Raw genomic sequence first — 27,836 nt, 5'->3', positions numbered from 1 at the left:
TACGGCAGAAATAGGAAAAATGCGACACGTTTTTATTGCTTAGATGGGTGGACGAGCCCCATACAAGGCAAGTGATTACCGAAGTCCGTAGATATCTACAACATAAGTTCCGCCATCCACTTTGAGACAAGAGTTCTAAGTTTTTTACAGTACAAAGGCTGCCTCAGCCTTCAAACCAAAACACATTACTGCTTCACAGCAGAAATGGGCAGGGCGCTAGTACCTGTCCGTGCGGACTCACAAGACGTGACGTTACTACACGATGTTATTCCTTCACCGTCGAAGTCAATCGTGAACATTTGTTGAGTACGTATTTCATTAGAAAAATTGGTACCCGCCTGCGAGATTCGAACACCGGTGCATCGCTAGATACAAATGCACCGGAAGTCTTATCCTTTAGGCCACGACCGTTCAAAAATCCATTGCGGTCTTAAAAAATGTCTGTAACAACGCAGATACTTGACCTAGTGTCTCAAGGTATATCTTTTTTTTCCCTACCTAAGCTGATAGCCTTGAGAGGCTATTTCAGCGTAACCTTAACTAGTAGGTGAGCTCACGGGGCTCAAACCTGATGACGTTGCTAATACGAACCCTAGCAAGAGCCGTGCTTCGCAGAATCTACCACGGGATCGAAACGCGACCCACTGAGAAGATCCGGCGAGAAACTCAGTGGGCTTGATCTATGGGCTCTAGTGTCTACTATACAGCAGGTGGACCATAGGCTAATAAGGTAAGGGTTAAAAAAAGACAGTCCAGTTTATTACAAAATATATTCATAAAAAAATACAACATTCAATACATTCACATCACTTAATAATAGCGTAATTTTGTAAATTAAGATTCTTCACAGAGTATATTATGAAAACGACCTTCACTCGTGACCGTAGAGCAGGCTTTTTTTTAAATTCCAACGACAAATCGGCAAACGATTTAACTCTTAAACAGCCATGTAGGTCACCTGTACCCTACGCGGAGCACTAAAGTAATTATATCGATTCCTCTCTCCGATCTTCTTACTAAGGCGCCGGAACATCTAGGATACTAAGACCTAAGAGACTATTTCTCTATTTCTAACCAGACCAGACTATTTCTAAGATACTTAAAACATATATTAAAAACAAAAGAAGGCAAAGTTAGGCAATCCAAGCGCTCAGTAAAAGAAATTGACATAATTACTTCAGGTCACCAATTCCCTACGTGGCGATTCATAATTCAGAAGTTCTCGGAACATTCCCAGCAGTGGCGTAGCGTGGTGGGGGCGGGGGGCAGCCCACCCCGGGCGGCACTTTTTAGGGGGCGGCAAAATTTCACAATAAATAATAAAAATATTTGAACCATTTCATATTTTTATCGCAACTACAAATTTGGACTGATTGAACTGGCAACACCGACTGTGTGTGTGCAAACTTTTTTATTTAAAATCTTACCTGTAGATATAATGGAAAATAATGATGACTGCTCTTGCCAAAAAAAATATAGAATTAATGTATCAAAGTGAAATACCTAAATAAAAGGGCGTCAAAATTGTCTTCCGCCCCGGGCGGCTGACACCCACGCTACGCCACTGATTCCCAGAGCAACGAGCGTGTCAAAATGCAATAATTAACATTGATTTTGATAATGGCACTTCTAGTTAAGAGAGAAAAAAATGCCGCGTGCACGTACAAAAACTTGAAAGCTCGAATCGTATTGAAAGCTTCCCTAAAAACTATACAAGACGGACGTGAGGACGGATTATATTACCCAACTTAATTAGTAGTTTAAAATTATTAAAGATTTTTATTGTCTATATTGGAAGGTATAGGTTTTTTTTTTATCTTAAATATCAATGAGAAAATTTGATAACGAATCATTCGCATCGATGTCATACAATAGTAAGCCTTAGTGTAAACGGGAAGAGCTTTAAATTGAATACATCGTTAAACTTTTAAAAAACTAACACAAAATACACAAGTTTGAAGTTGGCAATTTGGCGAAAATACGTTAAGAATTATTATTTTTAACCTTGCTATTAAATAATGTAAAATAAATTGCATTCAATCGATTGAGTGACATAAGTACTTAAAAGTTTTATTTATTTATTTTGTACTTAATTCTCGACAACATAAGGTTGAAATTTCTTACTGGTAATTTAGCTTTATTCGTCATTTCGAGAGTATTTTTTTTAACGTAGGATTTATTACAAAGAAATCTTAAAATGTTATTAAAAAATATAAAATTGAACATTACATACGATTGAAATTTTACAATTTTAAATCATTGTCTTATTTAATTATGATTTTTACGAACACACGTAATAAACACAATAGTAATTGAGGTGATTTCACAATATAAGAATTCTTAAGTTATCAATTAAGTTCATTAAATACTGACAACACTAGGCCGATGATATTTTTGTGTTGCAAAAATATATTACCTATCATATTAATCTTATTGTGCAGCGCAGATTATTTTTAAATTAGTATAAAAAACGAGTTAAATCTAATAAAAAAATATACAATAATGAGGATACCAGTCTAAAATAAATTTTATATCTTAAAATCGATATTCAGACTTCTATTCATCAAATCATATTTGTATTTTATACGAACGTACGCCTAAGTACTCGTAAACATATACAAAATTAGTGCGTAAATGCAAATAAAAATATAATTCTAATTGCAATACGTTATTTTAATATCTTACTTTACTTGTAAACTGTACTTTTAGTTCATATACTCGGATAAGAGATGGCGGTAGTGTGCAGTTTGAAGTAAACGTTTGCGAGGCTAATTTTGATGGCAGCCAAACGTTTGCCAATTTAATATTCGTTTTTATACTTATTATAATATTCGACGTATCGATACGTGAGATTTGATGAAATTAATATCGCATTCCCAAAGATTTAACTGTAGACACAATAAAAATTACAATAGGTCTCTGTTCGCCTATCTTTTTTTAAAGGAATTTTATGACCTGGTAAATTAGACCTATAAGTCAAGTCTTATTTTTTTTAATTTATATGCTTATTGTTATGTAAAACGATATTACGGAGTGAAATTAAATGAGATGGGATGAAATATAATCTTAGTAAAATGATGGTCATTTACTGAGACTTTTTCAGTGGACTTTTTGGAGGATCTCGAGAAGTTACGTCCAGCGGCTTTGTTTTATTTTCCCACATTTGTGCACTTTCACAGACACTAAATAGTTAATAAACCACCGTTATTACATATTTAAGTCCGAAGAAACACCAAATAGACAAAATAAAACAAATCACACAACTTCACTGCTCGCGTTCCCGCCAAAAAGTATGTCCGCCTACTGAATTGTGTATTGAGGGCTTCTTAATAAAGCATGATGGCTCCGTTGACTTTTTCCTCTAGTGCTGGTGCTATCGTGTCGGCGTCCCGTCCGTCGGCGGTGGCTATCAGTATGCAGACGTCATTGACGAAGGCGGCTATGGCGGCCGCAACGACCAACCTGGAAGACAATGAATTTGCGAGGAATAACATTGTGTAATAAATAAAATACAAACCTGCAAAATTATAATTTGCGTAATTACTTGTGGTAGGACCTCTTGTGAGTCCGCGTGGGTAGGTACCACCACCCCGCCTATTTCTGCCGTGAAGCAGTAATGCGTTTCGGTTTGTAGGGCGCGGCAGCCGTTGTAACTGAGAACTTAGATATCTTAAGGTGAGTGGCGGTATTTACGTTTTAGATATCTACGGGCTCTGGTAACCAATTAACACCAAGTGGGCTGTGAGCTCGTCAACCCATCTACGCAATAAATAAATGATTTTTTTTTATTTCAATCACATTTCATTCATTCGAAATTCTATTGGAATACGTTGATGTAAAATATCTCACCAGAAAGAGATACCCAAGTCCGCCATGCCTTCCGAGGACCAGGTTTGGGCTAGGTCAGCGTCCGACATGACGTTGTGCTGCAGCCTCAGGAAGTATTCCGTCAGCCACACAGCTATGGCTCCGAGGGTGAACACCACTGAAAAGATACAAGGATTGAGTGAAGGAATCAATGAATCAATCATCTTACATTTTTTCTGTTGTAGAAGTCGACCGATTGAACCGGAATTTGAAGGTTTGATTGTGCACCCTTTTCTTTCTATTCCTTACACGATCAACGTTCAATTAGAACATCGGAATAGTTGTATGTAGTTTTAAATTTGTCTACGATTCGCGAAAACCGAAGGAAATGGAATAAATTTAAAATCAATAAAAAAAAAATTAAAGGTGAAAAAGGTCTTTTGTCAGCACTAGTGGTCCCGCAGTAGTCGAAATTCGACTATAATTCATTGAAAATATAAGTTTAAACATTATTATGATTCTATTGTCAAAAACTATCCAATTGTACTTTTTTGTATTTAATGTTTCGCATTGTTTCTTTTGTTGGTGTACAATAAAGAATACTATTACTCTCTCTCTCTCGCATATAGGAATTGACGTTTAATCGAAGCAACATCGTAAGCATTAGTGATCATTGAATAGACTTACCAGCCAACGTGTTCCCAACTAGGAGAGGTTTGGGGGAACATCTCGTGCGGGCCGCAGACCCTAGTGCCGCTAATACACACGACCCGCCCGAACAGAGCAAGGCTGCGCCCAACAAGGCCGCTGTGCCACACCACGCCCAGCGACGAGCTGGATGATTACCGGCTTTCACTGTAATACAAGGAAATGGATAAAAAATTTAACTGGCTCTCCAGTAAGACATTGTATTTTCACTGGTGGTAGGACCTCTTGTGAGTCCGCACGGGTAGGTACCACCGCCCCGCCTATTTCTGTCGTGAAGCAGTAATGCGTTTCAGTTTGAAGGGTGGGGCAGTCGTTGTAACTATCATGAGACCTTAGAGCTTATATCTCGAGGTGGGTGGCGCATTTACGTTGTATGGGCTCCAGTAACCACTTAACACCAGGTGGGCTGTGAGCTCGTCCATCCACCTAAGCAATAAAAATAAAATAAATTGTCACGGAGAATTATCTGAGGAATAGTTTGATGAGCCCGTCATTGTCTTTTACCATCGTGGCGTCAATCACTGGAGCAGAATATATACCTACTAACTGAAAATACTGCGGTTTCTCAAAGTGCGTTTCCAGAGATCATTACATTTTTGGCCTCTACCATAGAACTTCTCTACACAGTAATACTTGAGTGCTATGAAAAGTCATTGAAACTGAGATTGATAAAGAGTCCTTAGCCATACCCACTTACCATAAACCAAGACCATAATCTCATTTGCCTTGGAAATTAATATGCTATAATGTAATGGTAGCTAGGATTTTTTTTAAATACTTCCAGCCGGTTGGAGACTTAAGCAATTATTAGCAGCAAATCAACATATGGACCAATAGATATACACAGGTCTATATGAGGTCCGCGGGTTTCTATTATTTATGGCAATAGAAACATCAAAAAGCTTTTACTTAATTTACTTAAATAGGCCATGATTATATATTATGATTGGAGTCTAGTATAAACAGACTAAAAAAAAAACTTCAGCAATAATAATTTAAGAGTGTTGTACACTATATAAATTATGGTAAATGAGCTAAAAAAGATTCCGTTTTGTGGGGACATCTCTGTTAATTATTTACAATGCAGTCATAAGTTATGTAATTACATTTAAAAAAAAAGCTATTAAATACAGTAACTAAAAACATTAGACATTTAACAATTCCAAGCTAAAATATAAAGACAAGACATACACATACAATAAACTAAATTTATCTTTAACGATTGAACAGAAACGGAAGAGCTTAAAAGTATTTTTTATAGCAAAATAGACGGTAGTTATCCACAATACTAAAATGTCGACGAACAAACCACCTCAATCGTCCTTGACCATAAAAACTGTACAGTATTCAAAACGTGGGAAATAACAACGTGTTATTACAAACAATAATAAACGCGAGTTTAAACCTTACAAATAATTCTAATTAATTAAACTAACTGCGACCTAGAACGTAGCCCAGAACCGAATCGGCCTAGTGTGACCCTGTGTAATATATACACAGGTCGAATCGATCAATATTAATTGTGAAACTTTAATTAAAATATTAGGAGATTAAGGCGTGTAGCTTTAGTCTGCAGTATTGCATATCTGTCATCATGTACTCAGATTTGAAGGTTTTTTTTTATGATTGAAGGATTACTGGTGGCCCGGAGGCCTTTCCAGTTTCAGCAGAACAAGTGGGCGAGCACAGACTCAGCTAGAAGAGGTGGGATTTGCTAACAGCTACCCGAGCGCCTCCGAAGGAGACCTAACAACTCAAGAGCAACTGCTTCGCGAATGAATCTACTACCGGATCGGAAGCGCGACTCGCTGAGAAGATCCGGCGAGAAACTCAGCGAACTGATGCATGGGTTAGGAGATTTGAAGTATACTACAGCCTGTATATGAATGGTATTAAAGCACGTGTCATGGGTTCTAGTTGTTCTGTTGTTCCGACGAGTTTTGAACCTGAGTAAGCTCTACCTGCGATGGTTTTACCTCAAACAATCAACGTGGATAATAGAGGTTCGCCTTTCGAATATAGGCGTCACCTCCAGAATGCTCTGTAATACTCAGTGATGGATTTAGACTTGCCGCCCTAGGCGCTGTTTATAATATTTTAAATAAAAACTTTATAAATATTTTTTATAAATATAAACAATGAACTCATTTTCAAAGGGGACTGTCTTTACTTTTTTCGTCTCTGAAATTTTGGCATTTCAAAAATTTTGCCGCCCCTCAAATCGTGCCACGTTAGGCCCGAGCCTCACGGGCCCAGGCGTAAATCCATCGCCGGTAATACTATACATCACTCACCGCTTATATCATAATTCCTCCGGCCGTAAGTGACGTTCAACTCCCTGTGGCCCTCGAAGAGGCCAAAGTTGATTCTGCCGTCAGTCTTTAGGGGGAAAGAAGTCTTTCTCGCTCTCGCATCGACCCAATGAGTCGTGCCCAACGATCCCACGATCAAAGCTATACACAGACACGAACCGAAAAACGTAGCGAATATCATGGACCTCTTGAATAGATTGAGCTTCATTTTTTTTTTAAATCGATACACTTTTCACCAAACAGTTACTGATACGTTCGCTAGATGGCGTTGTGTCACATATTCTCAACTTTACAAGTCGTTTTTTTTTTCTTTTCTCGTGCTTATTTTCTAGCTATTGAACTTGTGGGATTGTCTCCGAGATCCATTCCATTGTTTAATAGTTCGCTTGCCATCAATTTTTCCTTCGTTCCGACGTTTCACACGACGCAACGCGTAGAAAGATCTGTAACAATTGTATTGTGACATGTAATTGGTATTTTTTTTTAATGACATTTAAACGCGCTGGGTTCACTAGTTTAGAGATCTTTTTTTTTACATTCATTACAAGACGAGTCTTTGGTTAATTTAGATTTGGTTACTGGTGGTAGGACCACTTGTGAGTCCGCGCGGATAGGTACCACCGCCCTGCCTATTTCTGCCGTGAAGCAGTAATGCGTTTCGGTTTGAAGGGTGGGGCAGCCGTTGTAACTATACTGAGACTTTGGAACTTATATCTCAAGGTGGGTAGCGCGTCTACGTTGTAGATATCTATGGGCTCCAGTAACCACTTAAGACCAGGTGGGCTGTGAGCTCGTCTACCCATCTAAGCAATAAATAAAAAAAAAGGATAAAAATAAAAAGATTCCATTTTGATTGCGGATTACGCCGGTGATCAGTCGCGTTTTGACCGACGCTAAATACGCAAATGGAATATACGCTTTTATTGATAAGTCACGTGGGCTAAGAGTTAACAAACCCGAAGTAATCCTTAAATTACCATCAACCACATGAACATTCAACTGAATCGAATAGGCAATGTTAGAACTCGAACAAACAAATATTTCCTATTGTTTATTAACGAAACCTAGTTTTTTTTGGAACGAAGTTCCTTATCGCGCGTTGTGAAAGGGGGCTAGACGGAAAAAATTCATACGAAAAGTTGTCACGACACTTTTTAGATCCGTCATTCTGACCAATCAACGTGTAGGCGCTTATCGCGTGACATTGCTCGTATCCGATTGGTCCGCGTAATGAGTACAGTTTCTCGAGATAGCGTTTCAAAAATAGTAATTTAGTTCATAGTATTGTTTTTTTTTCTTCATAATGCCGTAATTTATTATTATAACTTAAAAAAAAATTACAATTCCTTCACTATTTTTTTTTTTTTTTATTGCCCTTGTAGGCAGACGAGCACACGGCCCACCTGATGGTGAGTGGTTACCGTTGCCCATGGACTTCAGCAATGCCAGGGGCAGAGCCAAGCCGCTGCCTACCGCTTAATACTCTCCACAAGCCTCGTTTGAAGAAGGACATGTCATAGCGCTCGGGAAACACCGTGGAGGGGAGCTCATTCCATAGCCGGATGGTACGTGGCAAAAAAGATCTCTGGAAACGCACTGTGGATGACCGCAGTGGCTCCAGGTAGTACGGATGAACTCTACTCCGATGGCGGGCGGTGCGATGGTAAAAACGAGATGCCGGTATCATCTCGAACAATTCCTCAGAGCACTCCCCATGGAACATACGGTATAAAATACAGAGGGAACCAAAGTCCCTCCGCAGACCCAGAGGCTCCTAATTAATCGAAAGGAACTTCGTTCCATCCGGGTGTCCCTTGACACCTCTGAAGTTTTTTTATTGATTAGATGGGTGGACGAGCTCACAGCCCACCTGGTGTTCAGTGGTTACTAGAGTCCGTAGACAGCTATAACGTAAATGCACTACCCACCTTGAGATACAAGTTCTAAGGTCTTAGTTACAACGGCTGCCCTATCCTTCAAACCGAAACGCATTACTGCTTCACGGCACAAATAGGCAGGGTGGTAGTACCTACCCGTGCGGACTCACAAGAGGTCCTACCACCAGTGAAGATGAAACTATTATGATTTTCGTATTCCACCATTCTGCGTATTTCGGCCGCGACGCAGTAATGCGTTTTGTTTGGACGAATGGAACCGAAGTTATATCAATCAAGTCTCAAAACTTTTTTTTTATTGCCCTTTTATGCAGACGAGGATACGGCCCACCTGATGGTGAGTGGTTACCGTCGCCCATGGACTTCAGCAATGCCAGGGGCAGAGCCAAGCGGCTGCCTACCGCTTAATACTCTCCACAAGCCTCTTTTAAAGAAGGATATGTCATAGCGCTCAGGAAACACCGTGGAGGGCAGCTCATTCCATAGCCGGATAGACCCATAGACCTCAAGGTGGACGTTTATAGTATAATGATCTCCTGGGGTCTGATAGCCACTTAACACCGGCTCAACAGTAAGCTCGTTGACCAATCTAATACACATTCACTCGTATTTTAATACACATTCACTCGGACGCTAAAATAAAATTTGTAAAAAATTACAACGCCTGACGTCAAAGCGTCCTAACGCCGCGACAGAGCGCTGCGTACTTATAGCGCTGGGGCACTGTTTGACGGTATGTTACCATAGTAGTACAACACATCTCGGCGTCATAGCGCGGCGTCAGTTTAGCGCTCTGACGCGCGCTAATTACGCGTTCTGTTTGACGAAGGCTTAAATAGTCTATACAATCTCGTAAACGAAAGTTTCTCGAATTATATTAGTACGTTTACCGAATCTCGCAACTAATTAATTACGTTTTTTTTTTCTTCTTTTTACGTAATAAATTGTCGGGGAAAGCGATATCATTACGCGCGCGTTGTATTCACTCGTTTTCATTATCAATGCTATTCGTTGTTTCTAAATAAAAATAACGCTAATGAAACTTCAAGCATTTGTTATGCATAATAATTAAAAAAAATATATATACACATGTCGTCCGCACAGTAATGCTAATTACTTTACTAAGAATAGTCAGAATTAACTGTTAGAAGTCTAACGGTTATAAAAAACTGTTTAAGAGGGCATTCAGGAGAATTCATAAACAAACTTTTGACGCACAATGCCCTAGACACGTCATTTCGGATCCTCCCGATCCACTAATGATGCTTTTGGGTACCTCAAGCACCAGTCACCGTTCTCGTCGAACCCGTCCCTTGCGACGAAGGGTTCGGCGAGTGAATTAACCCATAGACACGGCCCACTGAGTTTTTCGCCAGATCTTCGGGCAGTGGTGGTAGATTCTGGGAAGCACTGCTTGCTAGGGCCAGTGTTAGTAACGCCTCCTGGTTTCAGCCCCGAGAGCTCACCTACACATTAGGATTACGCTGACATAGCCTCTCAAGGCTATCAGCTTAGATAGGAAAAAGAAAGAAGTACACAACACATTCCGGCTGAAGCAGCCGAACGGGGCGGAGCTATCTGTTGTTATTGTTGTACACTTGAGATTTAATAATTGGAATTATTTTTTTAAAGTGAATCTTAATCACTGTCACTATGGAAGGCAATAAATAACAATGAAGAGACGAGAACTGACAAGACAACAAGAAAGAGAAAAGATAGAAAACAATGGTGATGTACATATATTATGTATATGTTGTTCACGGCTAATATATTTCTTGGGGACGATAAGTTTCTGCATATTACTGCAACAGTAGGACAACTTTTAAGCAATCCAATTGAGAATTCGAATTCATGTCTCAAGGTATCAATGTGCCGCGATCGTAGCTTGCACCAGGTCAGCCGTGAGGTCGCACACTCCTCTAGTTCTACAATTTTTATACATATACTAGCGACCCGCCCTCGCTTCGCTTCTGAAGCATTAAATTATATTATTGATAGGCGAAACCCGCCATGTTGCGCGCGGTACGACAATAACTGCGGGTGACGCCGCGGGGCGAAGCTAGTCTAAAAAAAGTAGCCTAAGTTACTCCTTACATCATCAGCTACCTATTAGTGAGTCTCATCAAAATCAGTCCAGCCGTTCCAGAGATTAGTCGAAACAAACAGACAGACAGACAGACAAAAATTGTAAAAAATGTTATTTTGGTGTATGTACCGTATAAATATTCATAATAATATGCATGTAGTAAAAAGCGGTTATTTCAATATTACAAACAGACACTCCAATTTTATTTATATGTATAGATATAAAGATAAGCATTGACAGTTTGTTTGTTCCAGAAAATCTCTTAAACGACAGAGCTGATTCTGATTACTCTTCATTTATAGGTAGAGTACACAGATCATAGGTAGATAAACGAGACAGGTTAGGAATTACTTAGAGTTGCCGCGTAAAAAGAAAATAACCAGAATAAAGATGAAAAACTTGAAGAAATGTGAATTGTTTTTGTGACACACTTTTGTTAGCTTCTACAGTGGGGTAATGGAATCTTTGAACGTAATTTTCACCACAACTAAACTAATTTAATTTGGTTGCTTAATTAAGAGCATTACTTAATTTTTGAACTGCATATATTTTTTGTTGTTCTATATAACTTGGCTAATATCCTGAACGGTATCAATAGGATGAAAAAAAAAAAGTTGAAATCAATAGTTCGATTTTGCTAATCGAGCTAATTTTTTTTTTGTAAACTACCTACACTTACTGATGTTTTCTTTTCTGTCAAGGTCAAATATACGTTAGAACCATCTCAATTAAAATTCAGGGTCGTTGAATGAATACCAATAGATTGACGTAATCCCCCGACAAGAAAATGGTAATTTCTAACGTAAAATTTTATTGATGCTAAAATAATTTCTAACTGCCTCTGGTTGAATTGAAATTTTTATTGATCTGAAGAAAATAATGATTAAATATCTATTATAGGTATCCTCAGTTTAGAAGTTTAATACGTTTTTTTACAGAATGTTTTAGTGTTTTTTTTTATTGCCGTATAGGCAGACGAGCATACGGCCCACCTGATGGTGAGTGGTTACCGTCGCTCATTGACTTCAGCAATGCCAGGGGCAGAGCCAAGCCACTGCCTACCGTTTAACTCTCCATAAGCCTTGTTTGAAAAAGGACATGTCATAGCCCTCGGGAAACACCGTGGAGGGCATTCGTTCCAAAGCCGGATGGTTCGTGGCATGCCTTCTACTGTTTTTAGTGCTCTCAATGCCCATCTAGTTTATGAAGTGTTTATCGCAGTATATCGGGCATTTTATGTACTTAGCATGTTCTGAGAGCCATGCTTATACCTGAGCTGAAATCCCACAAACAGATTTTCTTAAGAAATACATTATAATTTTTTTCCTACCTAGATTGGTAGCTTTGCGAGGCTATGCCATGGTAACCGAGCGAGTAGGTGAGCTCACGGGGCTCTAACCAGAGGACGTTGCTAACACTAACCCTAGCAAGAGCAGTGCTTCGCAGAATCTACAACCGGATCGGAAACGCGACCCACTGAGAAATTCCGGCGAGAAACTCAGTCGGCTACATTCTTCTTAACACGGGTTCTCGAAGCCATTTCGCAATAAATACAAGTATCGTGTAACAAAAATGACTAGATACTAAAGTTGGCGATAGTCACTGGCACCCGGCCTATCTCTCTATACAACCCAGTTCAATAGTATCTATTTTACAAAACAATTAAAATATCGACTTCAAGTATCAAGTTGGCGGCATAAATGTTGTGATTGTGTCCATTAACCAATTACTAGAGGCCCCGCAGTAGTCGAAATTCGACTATAATTAATTGGAATTGTAAGTTTGTACACTATTATGATTGTATTTTTTACTTCTATAATTACAAATTTCGCCAAGTACACACTATAAAAATTATTAACGAAGACAAACAATATTTAATCTATTCTCAATTTGACAACAGACGTTAAGAACAATAGTTTGACAATAAATAGTATGCATGCGTGTGTGCGTCAAATACATGGTATGTGGTGTGTGTAATGTTTTCTTTATTGATTTAATGTATCTTTTACGCATTATATAAAAAAAATAGCAGTGTGCACTTGTTATCTATATTCCCTATAGGTGTGGAAAATTTCATACTCCTCCGTCCGCGCAATTTTCGTAAAAAGGGATACAAAGTTTTTGCTTCACGGATTAATATATAGATTATTTGATGTTCGTCTGACATAGAGTAACAAAAAAAAACCAATGTTCAGACAATATAATATTGACGTTTGATTGAATATTATAAATGGATCGTAAAGTATCAAATTATTACTGAGAATACCGGTGCAAAGCGATAACGATCGTGACTAATCGAAGACGATTGAAATACTAAATTATACGTTATCGTTAAGAGGAATTCACAATGTACCATGTGTTGCGTTATCCGTGAACAACACTAATGAGGTCTTCGCCATAGTTTCCGCCAAACCGAATAAGTGAAAATCTTTTACGATATTAATCAAAAACGTTTTTAGTACCTACTAATAATATTTTACGGATGATGAGATATTTTAATATAAAATAAATGCCTTTTTTTTTTGTTCATGGAAACACATCACAAGCTTTTGCTGTTTTGCCTGTATTAAATTAAAGAATTAATATGTACATCTCAATATATAGTTTGAGGGGTGAAAGGCTATTTGGTTTAAGCGACACTTTCTCAACTTTACAGAAGACATACATTTCAAGTCTAGGAAAAAATATCATACATAACCTATAACTTCTTTAGCTGTTTGATCGGGGTAAATTTAATTGAAATTCAATTAAAAACATCCAACTGTTGAGTTGGTAATACCAAATAAAACGCATCTTTAATTACAAAGATAAATGTCGCGTATTAAGCAAAATGACGCTTACAACAAATTGCCTTTCACCCCTCGATATATAATAATTCTTCTGTCCGTGTGTATATCAGTGAAATCTTAAACGGCTGGACCGATTTTAATGACATACCCGATCCACTAACAGTGCTTTTAGGTACCTCAAGCACCGGTCAACGTTCTCGTCGAACCCGGCGCTTGCAACGAAGGGCTCGGCGAGTAAATTAACCCACAGACACAGCTCACTGAGTTTCTCGCCGGATCTTCTCAGTGAGTCGCGTTACCGATCCGGTGGTAGATTCTGCGACGCACAGTCCTTGCTAGAGTTATTATTATTAGCAACGTCGTCAGGTTTGAGCCCCGCGAGCTCACTTACTAGTTAGGTGAATCTAGTATAACCCCTCGAGGTAACTAAAATAGGTACGGAGAAAACAAAAGATGAAATTTTTTGTGTGTTCCCCAATTGTGTATTAGTAAAACAAAATACATCTACTGGAGGTTTAATGAAACCTTGACAGTGCTCATCGCGGTTACGGCCCGTGTCAACTGACCCACCAGAATGTTTTTAAAGCAGACTTTTAATTAAACCGCAACTTTTAATAAAGTTACAAGCTTAGTTACGCCTTATATTGTTTTTACAATAATGTATTCCGTCGGACGTGACATGAGCTCGCACGATACGATAAAACTATTCTCACAATTAAAACCAGTTTGCTCAGTGCGAGTTTTTTAACGTTTTCGATAGCGTAAAAGTTAACTAAAATTTGTATGTAGTTGGAACATTTGCCTACGTTTGCCGTTAGGGGCGCTGTTCCAACTGCATACAAATCCAAGTTAACTTTTGCATTATCGAGAACGTTAAAAAACTCACACTAAGCACGCAGATGGGCTTATTCTGGAAGACGTATTTTTGGAACGAAGTTCCTTATGGGGCGATGCGGAGGGGCTTTTTTTTTTTTTTTTCCGGGCCTCGTGCCGAACCTCCTACGAGGTCTCCGCGCCTAGGGGGCACGCGGTGTATGTGAGACTCAACGATCTGCAGGTGTTGAGAGCTGATCGCGGGCCCAAGGATTTTAGGGCCCACCCACTAAACGACTCCCCTGCACTCTTACACCCGACGTCCGATCTCCGTCCGGGGTCAGAACCCGTTCAGAGTAGGGGGGTTCCCGCGGTCAACACTACAACCAGACACGCGGCGCCACCCCGAGCGCGCCCGACCGACGGGTCGTCGAGGCGATAGTCGACGACCAACGACGTCGGTTTCCGCGGTACCGCGGCCCTACCAGGCCTCCCGGGCGGTGCCGCTGGTGTTCCGGAATACCCCGCTGGGCCAGAACCAGCCTGCCGGGTCGGAACGCGATACACCGCCGACCGGGTTGCTCTTCAACAGTATGTTCGGCGACGACAGCGACGACGAAAATGCGGACCGCATCGCAGTCCGCAGCCGTCGACGCGCCATCCCGTCCTCCTGGTGCCAGCGCGCTAGAGTGACGGTAGCGTGCGGCGCAGCCCCAACCCCCTTAGGTCGCCCCGTGACCATCACCGGGAGGAGACTGCCTCCTCATAGGGCTGGAGCTGGACAAACGCCCTCCTCCAACCCCCGGCCCGACGGCGGCGGCACGGCACCGAGAGAGAAGAAGAGCTCTCCCTCTCCCGTTCCGCCGCCTCCTTCTGCGAGATGGTGGACTCGCAGAAGTCGAGCATCGCCTGCCAGGACTCGTCGGTGCCGAGCATCGTAGCCACGACGGTCGGAAGCGACAAGTCCGGTCCTATTTTTGCAACGAGGACGCGGCGCTGCTCCGCGAAAGCGGGGCAGTACGCGAGCGTGTGCTCCGCCGTGTCCTCGTTGCAGCCACTGCAGTGGTGGCACTTCGGCGTCAGCTCCCTCCGGGCGACGAGGTGCAGGTAGCGACCGAAACAGCCGTGTCCCGTGAGCACCTGCGTCGCTCGGAAGGTGAGACGTCCTCAGTCGCGATTCACCCAGTCCGAGAGGACCGGGCGGATCGCCTCGACGGTCCGTCGCCCGTAGGGCGGGTCCGCCAGGCGGCGAGACCACGCCTCGAGCACGGCACGCCGAGATTGAAGCTTCCGCGCTCGAACGCGACGCGGCTTCCCCCCTGGAGCGGAGATCGCATCGCCACGGGTAATCCGCAGCGAGCGCCTCCGCTTCTAGGTCCCAGGGAGGCGTCCCAGCTAGCACGCACGCCGCCTCGAACGAGACGGTGCGGTATCCACGAACCGCCCTGACCGCAATCGCGCGCTGCGGACGTCGCAACGCCGCAACGTTGTCGCGGGTCAAGGCGTGGCACCACACGGGAGCCCCGTACAGTGCCATCGACCGCACCACCCCCGTGTAGAGGCGGCGCACCAGTACGTCAGGCCCCCCGACGTTCGGCAACAGTCGACTCAGCGAGCCGGCGGCCGCCATCAATCGGGGACCTAATCTCTCAAAGTGAGTGCGGAAGCTCCAAATGCGGAGGGGTACCCTAACCGGGAAAAAACGTCCGTAACGTAAGATTTTTTATTAGTAATGCACACAGTGTACGACTTAACTTGGTATTTTTTGTCGTTAATAGTTAAAATCCGAAATTCATTAAATCGTAAAACGTTGTGTTCGAAATTCTCATTTAACATTGCTGTATCGTCACGCAAGGATGCGCTCGGCCGCTCTTAGGACATCTGCATAAGCATGTGGCAGATATGACGGTCCGAAGGTCAATATTAATGGCAGGCACAACATTTTTGTTCGACCCAGAACTTTAAAGTGAAATTTCACATTTCACACACACATACCTAGAATACTTAATTGATAACGTATTGTACGGGTGATGTTGTGTTATAAATTAATTTAGTGGTTATATTATTTCAGAAACGTTTGAAGCACAATAGTTTTCTTTAGGTCATTAGCCAAGTAGTAGGTACGCTAATCCAAATACAGCGGCCTCAGACTTAAATACTTTGTGATGCACAGGTCAGCTTTTTTTTATTGCCGTATAGGCAGACGAGCATACCGCCCACCTGATGGTGAGTGGTCACCGTCGCTCATGGACGTCAGCAATGCCGGGGACAGAGCCAAGCCGCTGCCTACCGTTTAATACTCTCCACAAGCCTCGGTTGAAGAAGGACATAAGCAGCTCCATCGTGCCGGATATTATAAATGCAAAGCTTCAATGGTTATTACAACATCAATCAAATCGAGAATACGAATATTTCTAAATATATCATCATCATCATTTCCTGCCCTTCTCCCAGTCGCCTGGGGTCGGCGCAACATGTTTTCTCCTTCCATACTCTTCTATCATATACCATTTCTTCGCTCACTCCCCTCTTACCCATATCGTCTTTCACACAATCCATCCATTTCTTCTTAGATCTATCTCTTCCTCTATATCCTTCCACATTCATAGTTAACACTCTCTTACCAACCGCATTTTCATTTCGTCTCATCACGTGTCCATACCATCCCAAACGCGCGCAATATTTCTAAATATGTATTAGTGGAAATAACGTCAATACAAGACACTTCGGTATCTTCCCAACACTGTGGTTTAGAAGTTTGTTTTTTCTAACGAAACCGATAACACACAATACATTTAGCACGTTCATATTCAAGTATAAACGGCAGATTTTGCTGACTTTATAATATGTATTATGACGCATGTTTCAAATACGCAGGTTTTCGATTATTGTTCGAGAAATGAACAAATCTGTTCGAGCATCGGTACCTAATTGCTGTTATTTCGTGTAACACGCTTATTAGATTCGCCTGTATGCATGTGTACTTGTTAGTGTCCGTATGTGCGTAATGGAATCTTTGATCTTCGTTTTCGCCTAGTTCTTTTTTTGTCTACCTATTCGCGCTGGTAACCTAAGGGGCTATTCCAGCTAAGGCCAGACGGGTAGGTTAGCTCACGGACTCAACCCTAGAGAATTGCTAACAATGACCCTAGCAAGAACATTGCTTCGCAGTATCTACCACCGGATCGGAATCGCGACCCATTGAGATGATCCAGCGAAAAACTTAGTAAGTTTTTTTTTTTATTGCTTAGATGGGTGAACGAGCTCACAGCCCACCTGGTGTTAAGTGGTTACTGGAGCCCATTGACATCTACGACGTAAATGCGCCACCCACCTTGAGATATAAGTTCTAAGGTCTCAAGTATAGTTACAACGGCTGCCCTACCCTTCAAACCGAAACGCATCACTGCTTCACGGTAGTAATAGGCAGGGTGGTGGTACCTACCCGCGCGGACTCACAAGTGTCAAAATGAGACTTAACAGCTCCTTCGCGACTGCATCTTCAATTAATTATTGGATAGTCGTTGGTAGAAATAGATATTACAAGTTGCACCAACGCGATCTTCCTAATACAACAAAACAAGTTAGGTACATGAAAATAATATTTTCCTTTTCGCATCTCAATACGGATTTGTGTGTCAGTACGACTTACTATCGAGTCTAGTTTAGAAATTACCACATCAACAACAATTTCCTGTTCACTTACAAGTTACTGGTCGATAATGTCGCCTGGTCTACGCAAACTCGTTCTGTAATGCGGGTCGTGTGTATTTAATAGATGCTCGAGGCACATTTAAATGTACCTACATTAGTGAGATTGTGGTCTTATTAATTGTCGTCGATGGCACATTAACCAACCGCTCGTACTGGTTAGTTATCACTTTCGCCATGGAGGTCAGTACCGCTATTGTAAGGGGATAAGCGGTGTAAGAAAATAGCGTAAGAAAATAATTTTACGGTAGGCAGCGGCTTGGCTCTGCCCCTGGCATTGCTGAAGTCCATGAGCGACGGTAATCACTCACCATCAGGTGGGCCGTATGCTCGTCTGCCTATACGGCAATAATTTAAAAAAAAAAAAAAAATTGCGCGTAAATATGGATAACAGACCGCAAAGTGTGTCTCGTGGAACACAATGTGGATAGACGCAGCGATTCTGGGTAGTAGAGATTAAATCGGCCGTAGTAGAGGGTTCTGCGATGCTAAATTGAAGAAGTCTAAAGCTATTTTTCCGTAAATTGCCGGAGGACGATCTTAAGGAGTCATCGGGGCCCAAAGGATAAGACGTCCGGTGCATTCGTATGTAGCGATGCACCGGTGTTCGAATACCAATTTTTCTAATGAAATACGTACTTAACAAATGTTCACGATTGACTTCCACGGTGAAGGAATAACATCGTGTAATAAAAATGAAACCCGCAAAATTATAATTTGCGTAATTACTAGTGGTAGGACCTCTTGTGAGTCCGCACGGGTAGGTACCACCGCTCTGCTTTGTTCTGCTGTGAAGCAGTAATGCGTTTCGGTTTGAAGGGTGGGGCAGCGGTTGTAACTATACTGAGACCTTAGAACTAGATGTCTATGGGCTCCAGTAACCACTTAACACCAGGTGGGATGTGAGCACGTCCACCCATCTAAGCAATAAAAAAAATACAAAGGGAACAAAACGATCCAAGTTACCCTTGAATCCAGTCCCAGAGTCTACTAGTAGTTGAAAGTATGAGCATTGTACCGAATCGAAACGCTAGGAAGAGCTGAGGCGTGGAATCACCGATATTGATATCCACGCAAGATCAAAAGCTTTTATTTTCTCAAATAACCAACGTACACCAAACTGAAACTTTCGTTTCTATGCACCGATTTAGACGCAATGACACCAAGCTATATTTCAAAATGATTAAGACGCTATACAGTGGATTTTTAGACCTTTGCATTTAGCAATATCGAAATGCCAAATTCATCTTCGACAACCTTAAACACGTAAAAGCTCAAGTGATATTATCGTTAGAATTTGAACATGTTTTTCGGTCGGTAACCTTTAGGGGGTATTTAGGTGCGCGATTCGCGTCTGTTTTATTTTCTAACATTCAAAACGAACAGCCTTTTCAATTATGCACGCTTAATATACAATACAATTTCTTAAATCTATACATATAAATAAAACTGGTGTGTCTGTTTTTAATATTGAAATAGCCGCTTTGTACTACATGCATAGGAATATATATACGGTACATACACCAAAATAACATTTTTTACAATTTTTGTCTGTCTGTCTGTCTGTTTGTTCCGGCTAATCTCTGGAACGGCTAGACCGATTTTGACGGGACTTCCACTGATAGGTAGCTGATGATATAAGGAGTAACTTAGGCTACTTTTTTTAGAGTAGCTTCGCCCCGCGGCGTCACCCGCAGTTATTGTCGTTCCGCGCGCAACATGGCGGGCTTCGGCTATCAATAATAAAATTTATTGTTTCCGAAGCGAAGCGAGGGCGGGTCGCTAGTAGAGAATATAATTTATTTAATAGTTTCCAAACTAGCATCAAGAGGAAAAAGCGTATCGGTAAAATTACTTAATGAAACCGAAAAATCGAAAGTCCGGTGAAATTTCTTTTCGTTCTTTGATTAAAGACTCACGACAAATACACCGTTTAAGCTTTGCAATGAGAATTATTTACCTTCGGCCGTCTGGTATAGTGGTAAGTGACATGGTCACTACACAAGGGGGTCGCGGGTTCGAATCCCGCCAAGGGAGGATATTTGTATGATAAATATAAAAATGTCTTTTCCAGGGTTATGGATGTATATTAAAAAATATATTTATGTGTATAATAAAAATATTACATTTATTTCCGTTATCTGGTACCTGTAACACAAGTTCTTTACGAACTTACCACGGGACCAGTTAACGTGGCGTGGTTGTTAGTAAATATTTATTTATTATTATTATTACCTTTAAAATTTCGCCTGACGTTTCAAGACCTCACCAACATCGGCAATTACATAAACACAAGTCATTTATTAATTAACCGGAATAAATGAACACGCACGGTTAACTATAGGCTTGATGTACAGTTAAAACTGTTAGTTTGAGTTCCACAACGATCGTTCTTCAACTGACGGTATTGTTTCTGTTAGGGCAACATTCTGTTAGCGTCGATTAGTAACAGCTACGTAACTGTGTGAATATGATGAAAGTATTCAATTTGGAATACGATGGTATCTCGGTGACCTTCTCTTTGTTCGAGCTGGATAGTCATCTGAATTCTTTATTCGGTCGAATGAATGTGGTATGATATTACCAATGTTACCAGATACATGAATTGGTTTTAAATCAGCGATAATATTGTGATTGGAGATATATTTCTCGAAATAGTAACGTCACCGGCACGGTGGACTCCGACAAAAGCTCAAAAAAACGTTACTGTGATAAAACCGATGCCACTGTTTTTTTAGCCACGCATATTTTAATAAAATGAATTCATCATTAACATGTCAGCCTAATTTAGATTCTTATGACAGTAATCATTTGTATTCATAGATCGGCGTAGTGTGGTGGCGCTTATCGGGGAATTTTCTTTGGAAGGAACTATTACTAGTGACATGGAAGCTTTTCCAGTTTCACCAGGACAGTTGGGCTAGCACGGGCTCAGTCAGAAGGGGTGGGATTACAAGGGATACTGCACGCGTAATCTTTGATTGTAATCATTTTTGAATTCCTTCTAGCTTTATTGTACAATTGTCTGTATTTGACATTGCAAAATCTGCATTGGGCAATCCATATCTAATGCATAATTAATTGTAGCTAAAATTCTCAAGCTATGTTGATTCTGATTGTGCTAACACTGGATAGCAGATTAGATTATCCTTGGCGGATAGTTTGGCCCGCAGTTTCTCCTCTAAAGCTGAAAATTTCAAAACTATCTCTATCTAGCTCTCTTTATCCCCTTAATCCAATAGCTATCAGTATGATTACCGCAATTACTGTATATCACCCAAATTTTTACTCCCGCCTTCGTAAGGTAAACAAATAAGACTTGAAAACGCGTCGTACTTTTCAGTTTTAAGGACGGTGCAGCGGTTTTACATTAAATCTGAGACTACCATATCTTATGATTGTCCACGGGCTCAATCAAACATAAATACGATAAACACGTTTGTCTATTACATCGTTTTCCTCCTTGCGTCGATAATCCTCAATGCTGAGGATCGTGGCATCATCTAACAACTTTCTCCTGCATTATCTTGCGCCATTCCTGCCTATCCTCGGCTGTTTGGATAGCTACATGGACTGAAGTGCTGAGAGTGGAGCCTCTGGGCCTTCTTCCGCATACCTTGCCTGTTACCAGCAGCTTCTCCAAATTGTCACCTCGTACGTCGCCATTACGTCGTAATCTATACTTCTATACTAATATTATAAAGAGGAAAGATTTGTTTGTTTGTTTGTATTGGATAAGCTCCGAAACTACTGAACCGATTTTAAAAAATCTTTCACTTTTGGAAAGCTACGCTATCCCCCAGTGACATAGGCTATATTTATTATATTTTCAAAAAAATTAGGGATCCTTACTGAAACTCCTATAATGTAACTCAATGTTGAAAAAAAATTACCTAAAATTCTTTACATCGCGTGCGCTACTTCCCAAGCGAAGCCGGGGCGGGCCCCTAGTCCATAATTATAAAAGGGCCGATGCGAATTTTCTTAAAGTTATTTATCATCACAACGAAAAGAAATGCAATAGACAAATCCAATCATTTAGAAATTCGATACGAGATCGCTTTCAAACAAGAGCGAGCCGAAATTACACTCGACCGAAACATTAAATTACCGGTTAAGTTTTCACCGGTAATATTTTAAGAGAATACCCACATAATGGCTTGTAATAATGATATTTGAAGAGAGCGCGACTCGACCAAGCCCGATAGAGCGTGGAGTTATGCAACTAGAATCAAAACTGCAGATAGGAGCGCAAACGTGTGCAAAGTTATTTTATATGGAAAATAATTGCAATACTCAGCATTTTTAATACTTGAGAAGAACTTGACGGGCACTATTTTTAATACGCTTTTATTAGCTTCAGACGTATGTATGTTTGTAACGGAATCTTTGAACATGATTTTGACCCCCTTCAAAACGTCGGATTAACTCGAAATTTGGTATACTTATTAAGGACCGATGACAATTTAATATTAAAAACAAATTGAAATTCAACTAAAAAATCGAAAATAAATGTTAATAAATTTGAATAAAAAAAAAATGCAAGAAAAAAATATTTTATTGTAAAAAAAGCGTGGATCAGTACTTCTAAATATTTTATGAACAGATATGAGTAGAAGGGTTATTTTGACCACCCCACGCTTTTTTACAATAAAATCATTTTTTCTTACACTATTTTTAATTCAAATTTATTTTCTATTTTCTAGTTGGATTTTCTATAAAAGCGTATTTTGTTAGTTTTTTTTAAACTATTTATTTTGTTTATTGTATTAGCTTAAATAGACAAGCGTCTAATAAATTACGAGTAAATGCCGCTTTAACGCATAAAACCGGAATCTTGAGTTCGGTTTTATTCTCTTTATAAATTGCTTTTAAGTCAGTAAGCCAGTGATTGCCCGATGTAAATCCGACTATAATATCTAGATTTAGATTAATTATAATACAAACATTCTTTTGTTTTGTAACTGATACATACCAAAGCAAAAAAATTTCTTCCAATACTTTCTTCTTTTTCTCCACCTTATCACACTAGGTGGGGTCGGCACAGCTAATTTTTCTCTTCCATTCTCTTCTATCAGCCGTCATCTCAACACTCACTCCTCTCTCTCTCTTTCATATCGTCATTCACACACTCCATCCATGTCTTCTTCGGTCGACCTCTTTCCCCTCCACCTTGCACTACCATTTCCATACATCTCCTAGTCACATGCATCTTCTCTCTACGCATCACATGTCCATACCACGCTAACCGTCCGCTCCTTAATTTGTTGCTTACCGGGGCCACTTTCACACTTCCTCTGATATACTCATTCATTCATTCATTCACTTCCAAAACTTTGATACACTACATTATACTACATTCATTCATTCACTTCCAAAACTTTGATACACTTAAACGTCGTCTATAGTTAGAAGACAAACAAAAAGTTAATCGATCAACGGACAATGGAGAAAATGGTTGCGTACTGTTTGTTGTTTTTGCCGTTTTGTCTTCTTTTTTTAGGAGGGATGTTGTTAGCTACTACAGGAATGCATCTACTACCGGATCGGAATCGTGGCCCGGCGTAAAACCGGAGGCGGGATGATGTATAGATTAGGTTTCACGTCGTTAAGAGTACCGGTGCCACAGTCCGTGTGTCTTCATCTATGGCTAGAGCTGTAGGTGTTTGATGACAGTGTCAATGGATCTACTTGTACTACTGTCTGTTACGAAGCAGTTTCTCTTATTGGTTGGGATCAGTAGACGAAATAACAATCCATCTAGTATCGGACCTTAGACATCAAAACCACACCAACCACATAAACCAGGCCACAGGGTTTCACGCCTCAATTCTGAAACGACTATCCCACCCTTCGCACTGGAAGGCTTGATTGCGTTACTCCAGAAAAGGAGGATGATGATAGCCCTGGTAATATGGTCTGATAAAGAACCTACCACCCGTAAATTCCGGTTAGCGATCCCAGTATGCTGTTATAATACCCTGATAATATTGTTGCTATCTCCGGCGAATCCTTCGCCTTTGACGGCACCCATAAGCGAAATTTGGGGCGTTGCTAATCTATGGTATTCACAAATGTTTGGAACGGGCGCTGTCAATCGACTGTTCGCAATATACCAACGAAATCGCGTGTAAATCACTATCGAACCGGCAGTCGCCTGGGCGATTCTGATGCAAGTTGCGCAACGTCGCGTAAAACGATTCAGAAGCGTGACCTCTTCCTCGTCCGTACCACTGTTGTTTACAGCCGGTATGAATTACATCTGTCCATTGTAATACGATCTTAGGGCTACCCTAACTATGGAAACTTGTTTAGATTTATTCCTTGAAACAATGTATCATAATTGTAACAATAACATTGTACATATTTGTAATTTACTTTCAAACTGTTAAATTATTAAGTATAATTGTAGGGTAGTCATAGAATATAAAAATATGCTTTTATTGTGTACAATATCGAAAGGGCTGGTAACATTTTTAGGTGTTGCTCGCGGATACTGTCAAATGGATTGGTTTCTGCCACTTTTTGTCGCCTAGATGTTGGAAAATTGGTTAGCATAGACATCACAGTGTGAATTGCGTCACCCATCTTGAATCTTTACGTGTTAGTAATTACACGAATTAATATTTTTGCGGATTCGATTTTTATTACATGATGTTAGTCGTTCATTGTGGAAGTCATTCGTGAACATTTGTAAAATGTGTATTAGATTAAAAATTTTGGTGCATGCCTGCGGGATTTCAATACCAGCAAAGTAGTATCGCTCGAATTACCCACTGAGTTTCTCGCCGGATCTTCTCAGTGGGTCACGTTTCCCATCTGGTGGTAGATTCTGCGAAGCACTGCTCTTGCTAGGGCCAGTGTTGGCAACACTCCGGTTTGAGCCCCGTGAGCTCACCTACACGTTAGGGCGAAGCTGATATAGCCTCTCAAGGCTATCAGCTTAAAAAAAAGTGGGAGCTCGTAGATTTTTACGATGCGAAGTCGCATCGCAGTTTTGTGTACAAGCCCAAAACTCGTGGTAGAATTTTCTTTGAATGCATAAATATCCTCAATGTCGTTGGGCGTGTACAACTACATGTACATTAAAAAAAAGAAAATATTTGAGAAAAAACAAACAAAAAAAAGCCCGCTGAGTTTGTTTCGCCGGTTCTTCTCAGGACTGTGGCTTTTTTTGGAACCGGTGGTAGAGTTAACATTGTTATTTGTATTTTGACATTCAACAAGTGTGTCATACTGACATCTAAGTTGAAATAAATGATTTTGAATTTGAATTTGAATTCTACATTTTTGGGCGAGTTGGTTAACGTACGAGGTAGTATCAGAAACAAAATTCAACTTATGTACATAGTTCTTTTTTTTTTAACATCAATAATCATGGTTAACTTTGCAGTGTGTACACAATCAAAGAACAATCAGACCATTTAGTGGAATTTTAATTTGGGATCTCGACTTTAATATGTGTGAAGGGTACTTTCGACTTTCCAATGCGTTTTGTCTACGCTACACTAGTACAGTAAACAAACTATGCTCATTATGTAGAAAAATATAATCTGTTACGTATTTAACGTGATGTTTTTGGCGTTTTGTGTTTTGGCTATAGGAGCCTATGCCTTAAGAGAGGCGTGCGAAATATCGCCTCACAGACGACTGCCGACTAAACCCCATCGAGCTCCTCTACATTGGCTGCGGGAACCCCAGTATCTCCATGTGTGCATCATGGGTCCACCTTCGCCTGCTCCCCTGAACCCCAAAGTTATGTTGTGCGGTATCTACCACTGGGAACTTTTTTAATTTATCTAGGCTAGAGCTAGCAAATATTTTTCATCCATTCATTTCCAAAAATGTTAACAACCTTGACAACTGCATGAACTTGAATGAGGTTTTCAGTGATATAAGAATTGGCTTATAGGAGAATTTAATTGTTTTAAGCTGAAGAATAAAATAAGAACACTCTTGTTTGACACAAAGGTTTCACAAAAAATTATAAAAACTTTTGTGTGGTATAAGCTTATGTAGTATAAAACTTAATAATTCACTAATGTTAAACTCAATGTGCAAATCTGGAATTTGTTCCCCGCCATTTCATTTTTTTTTTTTTATATTTTCTAGTGTGAATGTGGATTTTTTTAAATATGCTGATTTTGACTAAAGAAGAGTGCCACCAATTAATTTATGTGAGTCCTCTCAGTACTTTGGCTCTTGAATTCTTTAAATTTGTTAAAATCACCCTGAGTCTCAAATAAATAATATACATTATTCCTTTTTCAAAGTAGGTTAAAACAATTTAGTCCAGTATGACTTTACAAAATTGAAATGTATGTCAATAATCAATATAATATGAAATCAATAACAATAAAAAACCAGACAATTTCTGAATGTCGATTTGAAGACCATGAATGATCAAGCGTTAAATTGCTCGAGTTGCATGTCCAAATGACGCAAACGGCACCAAAAGTTGTGCTCTGTTTTAAGTGCCTAAATGAATTTTTCATGTATTTTATTTTTATTTTAGAATTCTATTCTGATGTTTATGTCAAACAATACTTACAATGATGTAAGTAGTGTTGAATATTATTTTAGTTATTGTCTTTTTTTATTTTCCATATTAATCTGTAATAAAAAATTTTATTGCCTTTGTAAGCAGACAGCATACGGCCGACCTAATGTTAAGTGGTCACCGTCACTCATGGACGTCAGCAATGCCAGGGGCAGAGCCAAGCCGCTGCCTACCAAATGATTTTTTATTTATTACTAGGATGGGTGGACGAGCTCACAGCCCACTTGGTGTTAAGTGGTTACTGGAGCCCATAGCCATTTATGATGTACTTAACCGACCTTGAGATATAAGTTCTAAGGTTCAAGTATAGTTACAACGGCTGCCCCACCTTTCAAACCAAAATGCATTACTGCTTCACGGCAGAATTAGGCAGGTCCTACCACCAGTAAAATTATTCAATACAACCGTATATAAACTATTTTCTGAATTTCTCTACATTCTCCTAAATATTAATGTTCTATTAAGTATGTCTTCTCCAAGTTAAGATATTAGTAAAAAAAGAGATTAAGTTTGTAACCGAGGAGATTGTTTTTTAAATTTTTTTTTTTTCAATATTAAAACTTAACCATTTCAATTTTGTTCACGATTTCAGAATAAAGTTAAGCATCACATAATCAATACAATCTTCTTCTGACTATAAGTATTTATTTCGGGTAAAATCATCGTTCAACGTTTTCCAGTTCTGTGTTAAATGCAAATTCAATAAAACTTTTTAGGTCAAAGTAACATATTAAAACAAATCTAGCAATTGTATCGAAAAAAGGATATAATAAAACGTAACAAGCTGTAACTCCTTTCTTTTTATTAATAGGAAAAAATACGCTTACGAATCATTGAATTTCAAAAGCTGTTATCCTTAAATACCAAGTAGGTACTTACCGGGTAGCGGCCTTGTTTCATTCAAACTTTCAATTCAGGATGCTAACTTGTTGACACAAAAAACATCACAAATTCTTTTAGTTCAACAAACAATAAAAACCTAGGTAATTTCAAAATTTATGTGTTATCTTCGGTTTCTGCTGTTGATTATAATTTTTTTTTTTAAAAACAAAAACTAACACAGCACGAACACTCAATCAACCCGCGGCAACGTCATTAAAAATTTAGAGTCGACTCTTGATTCTTGTTTGATCAACAAAGTCAAATGGACAGCCG

At 39.9% G+C, this 27,836-nt stretch overlaps 1 protein-coding gene across 1 annotated transcript; it reads right to left on the bottom strand.

The window, feature by feature from the left end:
* Positions 1-756: 756 nt before the first annotated feature.
* On the bottom strand, positions 757-27,836 carry LOC101740081 (uncharacterized). The gene is made up of 5 exons (XM_004922034.5): positions 27,561-27,836; positions 6,810-7,270; positions 4,495-4,662; positions 3,850-3,985; positions 757-3,462 (listed from the first exon to the last, which is right to left on the bottom strand). Exons 2-5 carry the CDS (start codon positions 7,033-7,035, stop codon positions 3,327-3,329), a joined length of 666 nt encoding a protein of 221 aa, XP_004922091.1. The 5' UTR covers positions 7,036-7,270; positions 27,561-27,836; the 3' UTR covers positions 757-3,326.

The sequence above is a fragment of the Bombyx mori genome, chromosome 26 (genome assembly GCF_030269925.1).
Source record: "Bombyx mori chromosome 26, ASM3026992v2".
NCBI lineage: Eukaryota > Metazoa > Arthropoda > Insecta > Lepidoptera > Bombycidae > Bombyx > Bombyx mori.
Note: the sequence above shows the minus strand (reverse complement) of the source record. Positions and strands in the feature narration are given on the sequence as shown.

What these genes read in the sequence shown, in the direction of transcription:
- LOC101740081 (XM_004922034.5), bottom strand. Translation starts at nt 7,035, where the DNA reads ATGAAGCTCAATCTATTCAAGAGGTCCATGATATTCGCTACGTTTTTC. An exon ending in AGTTGGGAACACGTTGGCTG is followed by an intron (nt 3,986 to 4,494) that starts GTAAGTCTATTC and finishes GTATCTTTTCAG; the next exon opens with TGGTGTTCACCCTCGGAGCC. An exon ending in GACTTGGGTATCTCTTTCTG is followed by an intron (nt 3,463 to 3,849) that starts GTGAGATATTTT and finishes ATTGTCTTCCAG; the next exon opens with GTTGGTCGTTGCGGCCGCCA.